This window comes from Pollachius pollachius (genome assembly GCF_949987615.1).
Source record: "Pollachius pollachius genome assembly, chromosome: 2".
Taxonomy (NCBI): Eukaryota; Metazoa; Chordata; class Actinopteri; order Gadiformes; family Gadidae; genus Pollachius; species Pollachius pollachius.
This window is the reverse complement of record NC_136935.1, coordinates 49,369,920-49,380,253: the sequence shown is the minus strand read 5'-3', so window position 1 is coordinate 49,380,253 and position 10,334 is coordinate 49,369,920. Positions and strand designations below refer to the sequence as shown.

General features: G+C 44.3%; 1 protein-coding gene across 1 annotated transcript; it reads right to left on the bottom strand.

The window, feature by feature from the left end:
- Window positions 1–614: 614 nt before the first annotated feature.
- LOC307071941 (multidrug and toxin extrusion protein 1-like) lies at window positions 615–9,209 on the bottom strand (the record flags this gene model as incomplete). The annotated part of the gene is made up of 16 exons (XM_079731080.1): window positions 615–826; window positions 963–1,026; window positions 1,245–1,339; window positions 1,459–1,591; window positions 1,995–2,064; window positions 3,065–3,140; window positions 3,654–3,762; window positions 4,080–4,261; window positions 5,855–5,952; window positions 6,193–6,290; window positions 6,369–6,413; window positions 6,536–6,578; window positions 7,332–7,480; window positions 7,979–8,047; window positions 8,480–8,581; window positions 8,898–9,209. 16 exons carry the CDS (start codon window positions 9,207–9,209, stop codon window positions 615–617), a joined length of 1,857 nt encoding a protein of 618 aa, XP_079587206.1.
- Between the last annotated feature and the right edge of the window lie 1,125 nt (window positions 9,210–10,334).

Genomic DNA, 10,334 nt, shown 5'->3' with positions numbered 1-10,334 from the left:
ATTTAATGCAACTAAAGTCAGTGAATTGAAACGCGAAATGTATGACAAAGTATCACAATGTGACATATAGAACAAAGTGCAGAGTGAAAAATAATGATTTGAACCTTCAATTCAGTTACTAGGCTACCCCAAATATGTGCAACAAGAAGCCAGCAGACAAACAAGTTGGAAATTTACTCTGGCTTTATGCAAATTGTGTTAACCAACTTTACGTTAAATATTAATTGAGGAATTGCATGCACGTCATGGTCTTCACTCACTGGCAATTGCATTTACTTTGTGCTCTAGCACTATCTAGGGGCCGTTTGGTAAAACACTGTCCAGGGCGTTTCCATAGCGTCACAAATTAGCCCCATATAAATAGAGGCATCGCCTCGACTGGAGAGAGAATAGAACGCTGGAATTGTCATGTTTTATTTGGGTATGGCACGTTCAGATGTAAAACAACATTACCATACATGGATGATGTTGTTTGAGTATATGTTAATCAAAAAACTCAATCCAGGCTTGGACTTCCACCAAAAATGTCTGTCTCCACACACGCACACGCACACAGACACACACACACACACACACACACACACAGAAAGTGGTTGTTGTGGTGGTTGTCACTATCAGAGCAGGGAAACAAACTGATTCTTCAGGAGGACTGCAACCACCAAAGAGGAGACGGCGAGCAGCAGAGTCAGACCGCGGCGTAGAATCAGCTGTCTGCCAGTCAGCACCACGCCCACCGTGGTGGCCCCGCCCACCTTGATGTCCGGGGTCGGTACCGTCTCCCCCTCCTCCAGACTCAGACTGAGCCGGGGGGCGCCTGGGCCTACATCTGAACAAGGAACGCACGGTTGCCAAATTTGAACGGCGTCGCGAGAAAGATCGAAGCAAAAAGAGTTGTATGTTGTCGTGTATAATCTGCTTCACTAAGAGTCAGACAGATAAAACTACGAGGTGTCTTTAATTACCTTCATATTCCATCTCGATCTCGTCCTTTAATTCTACTCTCTGGACTCCAGCCCTCACGAGTGCCTGTTCATTGACATCAAGAACAGGGTTTCAACATGAATGTCATAAGAGTGGTCTCACTGGGAATGTGTGCATGTAGGAACAGCGGTTTTACCAATCATGTAAGAACAGCTGTTTCAACATGCATGTCAGCATGCCAGAACAGCCGTTTCAGTGTACACTGCAGTAGTCATTTTGGGGGGCAATATGCCGATAGCTTGAGTCCGGCTCTGCAACCGTACCTCATCGCTGGCCTTCTGCCAGTTCAGCTTAGACAGGAAAACCAGAAAGAACACGGTCTGTATCGACACACAAAACAAAAGTCCCGTCCACAGTCCTGAAAGTGAGGAAACGGGAGAAAAAAACCATCAGCGAATGTTACTTTGTGTTATCATATGTTGAATCATAGATTGGATGATTGGATCAGCGGGTGTGTTGCAGTTTCTTCCCACTTACCCACGATGCCCATGTGCGTGGCGAACATCAGGGACACCCCGATGGGGAAACCTATGATATAGTAGCCCACAAAGTTACAGATGGCGCCTATGCTCTGCTTCCCAGCCCCCCTGATGATACCCCCTGTCACACCCTGTGGGGAACACAACACAGACGTCACGCCATCATCATACTGTCCCCCCCACACTCCTCTTATGCACTTATTGCACGTTGTACGTCCTTGCACTTCAAAAATAGTACTTAGCATCGTGTAGCATCTTATGCTAGCTTTCTTTGATTTATACAGGGAATGGGTTAACCTAACCATTGTTAGTGCTTGGCACTTGTTTCTATGAACATACTTACTGTACCGAAAGCACTATATTGTTGTTTCTCTTTCTTCTGACAAATGTACTTATTGTAAGTCGCTTTGGATAAAAGCGTCTGCTCAATGCCCTGAATGTCAATGTAAGGACACATGACGGAAGGAAATGACAGAGGGACCCTCCGATTGGCTGAGCCTTGCGGCCCCTGTGTTGAGCAAGTCCGATCCTCACCGCTATGCAGTCGACCAGGTGGAAGAAACTGTATATGATCATGACGTCAGCGACCCTTTCAACAATGTCTCTATGGATACAAGCAAAGAGAGAGAGTTCTGTTAGCTGGTGGTGACGATGCAGAAACACAGTACAAATGTATGGAGTAAAGGTGAATTGAGAAGAATGATGGTATTGGAGTTTGACTCAATGACAAAATCCAATACATATGGTTCACTATCATAAGGTCAAACATCTCCTGGTTATGTTATGGTTCACCATCGTAAGGTGAAACATCTCCTGGTTATGTTATGGTTCACCATCGTAAGGTGAAACATCTCCTGGTTATGTTATGGTTCACCATCGTAAGGTGAAACATTTCCTGGTTATGTTATGGTTCACCATCGTAAGGTGAAACATCTCCTGGTTATGTTATGGTTCACTATCATAAGGTCAAAGTCTCCTGGTTATGACATGGTTCACTATCATAAGGTCAAAGTCTCCTGGTTATGTTATGGTTCACTATTATAAGGTCAAATATTCCTGGTTATGTTATGAAATCTTGTAATTGAGCTACGTCCTCTTCAATATAGAGTGAGTAGTATTATTGTCACTTCCCGCACTGCTCCTGAGTTACGTCACTCCCTTCCCCTGTGTTTCCCGCACGTGAGTGTTCCCTGTCGCGTTAATTTTTTTCACCTGTGCCTCATTACCTCTCCCCTACTAGTGGATTTAGTCAGTGTTTCCCTCCTTCTGTGCCAGTTAGTCCGAGTACTTCCGTGTCGAGCGTCCCAGCATTATTCTCCCAGTTATCCATTAAATATCTCAACCGCATCAACCCCTCGACTCTTCTGTCGCCTCTAAGTTTTTGTACCTTTGCCCTGATTACCACTGCCCGCCCGTGTACCAAACCATTGCCTCCAGTACAGGCCACTCTTTCTGATTCTACCTGCCTGTCGACACAAGTCGTGCTTATGAGTCCAACACCTATTTGCATCAGCCCTACAATTATTGTACATTGGAAGGTAGAAGCAGGTGTAAGGATTTAGCACCTAGTGCCTTTGAACACGGTTAATGTTCTTCGTACTTACGGTTCCGTGGTGAAAATGTAGCCAACGTAATCTTTAAGGATTCCAAGAGTAGCTCCAATGAAAACGGAGACTATCACTGTAGCAAGAAAACAAATGTTAGTTAAGCTATGAAAGTATTGGATACTTGGATGAATAACATGTTATGAGACACTTTTGAATAAAGGTGGAAGTTATAGGAGTCATTGAAGGGGGTAATTCAGCATTTATATTTAGTTATATTGTGTAAACACTATCTTACAATTTGGAAGTTAAGATTGACTTTTAAAATAAATGTATAACATATAATCCAAGGAAGATCGAGACACATTAACGTTAACCCCTGGGTTTGTTTTTGCAGTTTGGGGTTCATTTTGTGTATACTTTGCTCCTGTCAACTACAAATGCCCTGGTCGCAGCATAATACGAGCTCATTCAAAGCATGGTGAGGTACAGACACCATAAATAAGGTTGTTTAAGAACTCAATAAGCCAGAAGAAACTCCCCAAGCCCCAGTGGGCCCAAAAAGAACACTGCAGGAATAGACCAATCAGCAGAATCTTTCAGTGAAGAGAATCCAGACACCCAAATAAAGTAGTTTAGCCGGACATACTTGCACAGACGATGGCCACCTTGCTGGTCATCTTGGCCTGCTCTACATTCCCAGCACCAAGAGCGTTCCCAACGCGCACACTGGCCGCCACCGCGAATCCCAGAGGGGACTGTGGAAACACATGACATATTTATATATCCAGTGTGTGTAAATTGGACCGTAACCAAGTGAACATTTTACTAATTTCTTTGCATGCAACGCAGCTTCATTACTGCTTGAATACAGCAGGTATGGGTGGGTTTAAATCACAGCCCATCTTGATTTTCCTTTTAATATAGATATTTACACGTAATTCTTTTCCTTGTTGAGATTTGATCAATTTTGGTGACTTGGCACTCACCCCTGAGCTAAGCCCAGGCGGACCAAGGTACAGCAAAAGCTGTGTCATGCTGATTCGCTAAAGAAGTAATGCTTCACTGGAATCACCATGTAGCACAACGTTGCCAGTTCGTAAGCGATTGACTGGGCTCCCAGCTCTTGCTCACTGATCAGGCCGGCCAGGAACCCTCCCAGCTCGAAGATCCACCACTCCAGGCACAGCATGAGCATGCTGGGAATGGCCAGCTTGATGAAGGGACCCCATTCCTGCAGACATTCCTGGGACCAACCTGTAACCCACAAGCAGGGGCGTAGGAATGAGTTTAACATTGGGGTGGACACATATCGGAAAACCTGACAGATCCGGTATAATTTTTAGGTGGGACAAATGTGCCTTTCTCCGATATTGGAGGGGACACGTCCCCTCCGTCCCCCCCGGTTCCTACGCCCTTGCCCACAAGGGTCAGCAATGTACAGATAGACTGAAAGGGTCAAGTAGGTTGTTTTGGATGGGAGAAAAAATAACTACAACCAAGGGCGTAGGTACCGGGGGGGACGGGGGGACGTGTCCCCTCCAATATTGGAGACAGGCACATTTGTCCCACCTAAAAATTATACCAGGGGGAGAAAAATATTTTATTTTATTTTGAAAGCGCAACACAGCGTCTTGTCACCGCTTCTTATTCTAAAAAACTGGATGATTGAGCGTGCAATTAAAGAATTGATTTGATATTAATCAGTTCATTACTGACATTCAAAATGTGTTTTCCTTTACATTAACAAATGTATCTGAATTTTTTCAGTGTAGTTAATTTATGACATACTTCTGTTCAAACCATTAACGGATCTGTCAGGTTTCCGATATGTGTCCCCCCCAATGTTAAACTCATTCCTACGCCCCTGACTACAACTAAAGTAAGTCTAAGGGATTATGTACCAACCTCTTTTAACAATCATTTTGCTCAGGGAAAAAAGCAGAATTTATACTTTACATTTACATTTAGCAGACGCTTTTATCCAAAGCGACTTAATATGGAAATTTGTCAGAAGAAAGGGCAACAGCATAACGCTTTCGGTATAGTAAGGAACTAGTTCATAGAAACGAGGGTCATGCACTCACATTTGCTAGATTAACCCATTCCCTAAATAAAACAAAGATAGCTAGGATACTTCAGTAATGATACACTGATGCAATCATTGTGCTGTCAAACCAAGCATTACTTTGCAGGAAAGGATGTCACCTTCTCTCCAGAGAAGCATTACTAAAGTTAGAGTTACAGTATTGATTGTATCAAGCTCTGTTAAACATTAAACAGGATAAGGTTCAAAACGAAAACGCAAAGCTCCAAAAGTACATCACATTACACCCTCCAGTCATGTGCCCCTATCAACTGACAGCTAACGCGGTCCAATCAAATGCACACGCACTGATCAATTTAAGACCTTCTATCGCAAACACCCTGCAAAGTTAAGTGCGCTGGGCAGAATTCACCCACCACCACCACCGCAGCCGCCACCTGCCTTGGTTCTGCTCTGTATTGTATGTAACCTGTACAATGGGTTTAGATAGCTGATGTACCCCCATGGGAGATTGTATAGTTCTCCCTGTTGTCAAACGTTGGTCTGCTGTTGGTACTCTGTATCTAACGAGCACCAGAAAAGAGTGGAACCACAGCTCCAAACCTAGGACATGAGGGATTCCTGACAGAGCAGTAATTACTACAGGAGTGTACTTCAGGTTTATCTACAAAAACCCTTCGACACACAGGACAACTCTTATTATAGCGTAATAACCATGTTAAACCGCCATCTCTGGCTTTCTCCTTCGGAAATGATCGAATCAGTCAGTGAAGTCCCAGCCAGAAAAGGGCCAAACAGCTCACCTCCCCATGTGGTCTTGTGTAGACCCCTGCAGTTAATGTAGACGAAGAGAGACACGGCCAGCACATACTGGGCGATCACGTTGGCTACTGCAGAGCCACTGTGTTGAAGACAGGAGCAGCAGGCACACGTTAGAGCAGCGGGTGAAGGGAAGGCAGGAGTTGTTTGAGATTCATCAACAGACTTTTGTTCATTCTGCCGAGTTGATGAAAACTCAAAATGTACGTTGTTGAGGATTGAAAAAAAACGATACTTCCATCAAGGCGCTTTGCTTGGTTGGTGTTACTGTTGTTATTATTATGTCATTATTAAAGGTCTACACTGTGGTGTGAACACTCACCCGACACCCATATCAAGAGGGAAGAGGAAGACATAGTTGATGATGGCGTTGAGAATGTTTCCAATTAGTCCTGTTATCACCTGGGGCCATATAATACCCTACGACCGCAATAATGAAACACCATGAATATCAAAACAACGCATATCAAACCAGTGCTTCATGTCCAAACTGCGTACCATATTCTGAAGATAGCGGGCCTGTAGTTGGTACATGAAGGCAGCCTAGAAAGACAAGATGGAGGATATGAATTAGGAGCCAAATCACTGAACAGGTTTATAGGACTGTAATTAACGTGGAAGGAGCCAATTGAAGACTCTGACATTAAGAGGAATGCAGGGCTTACCGGCAGGGCAGGCATGAATATCTGCACGTAGAACTGTGAGACACTTCAGGGGGTCGGTGGGAAAGTAAAAAAGTGAAAAGAGAGTAAGAATCATTCACCCTCTAGCAAGCATAGAGCAATCCTTCAGCAAGGATGCCATTTTTTCTTTTTGAAACTTCAGTGTGGCACTATTATTATAATGTGGAATTTGCAGTCAAGTTTAATGCACACGTTAATTAAAGAGATATTAATCAATCGAAATATGATTCTGTTTTCTTTTTATGTTCTGATGTTACCCAACCCCCACTCACACCCCTCCTACACACTTACTGTATGTTATACGTCCTGGCACTTGATGTACTCACTTATTGTATATTGTACATCCGTGCACTTAAAAATAGTACTTAGCATTATGTCGCGTCTTATCCTAGCTATCTTTGTTGTGTACAGGGAATGGGTTAACCTTACGATTGTTAGTGCTTGGCACTTGGTTCTATGAACATCCTTACTGTACCAACAGAGATACATTGTTGTTTCTCCTTCTTCTGACAAATGTATTTATTGTGAGCTGCTTTGGATAAAACAGCTGCTAAATGCCCTAAATGTCAACGTATGGACAGTCAAGCTTAGTGTACGTGCTAATAAAAAATATATGAATCAATCAAATTATGATTCTGTTTTCTATTGGGATTGTTAACGGGAGATTATGTTCTGTGATGTTAATTAAGAATCGCCCGGGGCACCTTTCAGGTAGAAAGCCCAGCCCATTGACTCAAACTCCTCAGGCTTCAAGCGGGGCCTTTAGCGAGCGGCTAACCTGGCTACTTCCGGGCTCATCTTCACCAGCAGGAGGATGGGCTCGGTGTTGACCAGCAGGGCCCAGCAGGGGAAGCAGGTCAGCAGCAGTATCAGAATGCCCCGCTGCAGGATCACTCCCACCCGCCTCAGGTTCCCGCTCCCGTAGGTCTGCAGAGGAAGAGCCCAACACCAGAACACCACACCAGGCAGAGCTAAGGTAAACCGCCGTCACACCCTCTAACACCACAGGGATCCAGGGACAAGAAAACAAACTGGATCCCAGCGTAAACAGCGTGAACGCTGTTGTTTGTGCCGGTTTCGATGGGAAGGGGGCATCCTTCACCTAACGGTTGTTAGGTGAAGGATGTGAACTGAAGAAAAGGCGTTGTGGTGGATAGATGGACTGCGGTTATATAGCGCTTTTCTAACCAGTGGTCACGCAAAGCACTTTATGATATTGCCTAATATTCACCCACACACCAACGACGGTGTCTGCCATGCAAAGCAACAGCCAGCTCGTCACTAGCAGTTAGGGTGATGTGTTTTGTTCAGGGACACCTCAATACTCAGCTAGGCGGAGCCGGGGCTCGAACTAGCAACCTTCCGGTTACCAGCCAACCTGCTCTACCTCCTGAGCCACATGCCGCTGTGTAGGCGATATAGTACCTGGGAGATGAGCGTATCACAGGCCGACGCCATACCGCTGCCAATGGAAATACCGGTGATATTGATCACCTGGAATCAATAGAAAAGGTGTTAGGGTGAAGTATCAAGTCATGTGATAGAACTAAACACTATGAATCAGCTCAACGCAGAAAACATGATCTAGAAAATGTAGGATTCGGGTCACCCTGGTTAAACATCCCTATTGTGGTTCCTTGAACCAACATCATGATGAATCAATGATTTCCATTGTCTGTGGGACGGCCTCCCTTTATAATTGCAGTAGGATGTCAAATCTATGTCCTTGAAATGGCCCATTGGGTTCATAACCTGGTGATATAAGAGTTCTTTGTCGGGCAGCAATGAGTGGGCAGAGCCAGGTGTCATACTATTACTACACCGCAACAACTTAGTTTCCAATGACAATCGTGTTCAGAATGGAATAACACTGAATGAGGGATTAACCTATGGGATTAACACATACAGATACTAAAACAATCTCACCGCAATGGATAAGGCTACGCCGGCCAGCTCTTTCTTCCCCATGTGACCACAGAACACTGTGCTGACAAAGCTGATGAGGAACACCATCATCTGAGACACCATCTACAAGGAAAACAGAGGGAAACGTTTCATCATTATTAGTTTAGAAACAAGTAGGCCCTCGTTGGCCAATGAGCATGACAGCGCGAAATTAGAGGAGATAATAATTAAACTGATTATCATCCAACAGTTAACCAACAAGGTTTAAACAATAAACTTGATTTTAATAGTAGTTTCACAAGGAAGAAATCCCTCCTTTTCTTTCGAGGTCGTATTGTTAGTTAAAAATGCAAAAAAAAAAAAAAAATTAAAAATAATAATTATACGATTTAGCCTGGTTTTACAGAGCAAATGATAATAGTGTTTTAAAGAAACTCACCACCGGTCCAGCCAGCTTCAGTATGTGGACAATCTCATCCTGGTAGACATTCGGCACCAACTTGGACAGGCAAGGGACACAGCTGCTGCAACACGCGTGGGAAGGGTCTGCTTTGGGGTTCTCGCACACGTTTGACGAGGTTTCTATCTCTTTCTGGCTTTCCAATGCCTCTTTCAACTTGTAATTAGGGATTTCCATTTTGATCCTGTCCTGAATTGGAGTCGAATAAATACCGAGAGGACCCGCTTCTGATCTGTCCATGCTTGACCTGCCTGGACACATTGCCGGTGGCGCGGTAGGAACGTGTGCCATTACTCTGGTTATTTGCACAGGATGACGGACACTGACACGCAACACTCATGGAAGACTGCTACTGAACACTAGGTCAAACATCAACATCATAACCTATTACGTTCTGCGCGCCAATCACACTAAACAATGGGCGCGTCTCTTCGAGGCTATCACTGTTTTAACTGCGTTACTGCATAGCCTCTCGGTTGTCCTGAGCGACAGATGTAGCAAGAAGATTGTTCCAACGTGCCGTGTTTCTTTCATTTAATTCTGAATAAGAAGAGAAGAAAGATAGTTCGACAACCTGAAGACTGGGCAAGGGTTATAGTTATAAGTTCAGGGGGGCGCCGGCATCCACGGTGGGGGAACTGCCCAATGAGAGCGAGAGGAGGGTCCCAAGCGGTGTAGTAGTGAAAGCCGCTGCGTCGGAGTGTTTTATAGTGAGGGAGGACCCCCGAGAGGCAGCGCCATGTGTGCAGCAGCAGGCAGGCAGGCAGGCAGGCAGGCAGGCACGCACGCACGCACACACACACACGCACGCAGGCAGGCACGCACACACTATGTAAAATATATTTGTCAATTTAACAAAATGCTGTCCTCATTTTAAGTGCACTATGTCTCAGTGAGACTCCACAGGCACCACACGTCAGGGCGGAAGGGATGCTAGACCAGTCAGAGTTGAGGTTGGGTATTAACGCTTTTATACTTGGCTTCGACATACGTGACTAATACGGAATACCGATACGTGGATGGTAATGTATAATCTAGAATAGAATATTAATTGAACATGAGATGGATTTCATTAAAAACTATTTATAAACATGACAATTCCTTGAGCTGTATGCCCTAGTACTGTTTTTACTGTCTTAACTTAATATATTTATCTCCCATCTGTCCAGATCCCTTTTTGAGTTTTTTTGAGTAAAATAAAATGAAATCAAGAATCCTTAAAAAAGAAAATGGTTTAATGGTGGGAGATGAGCATTACAAAGCAGGAGCCGGTTTCTCATCATCCAGTCATTCACAGATCAAATCCCTGAAAGAACAATACACTAATGCATCTTATGGCTTGTTAATTACGACATGCTTTGTTACAGCAGACTTTACAACCTGTCTTGGGATGGGAGCGGGGGTCTATGCAGTTCT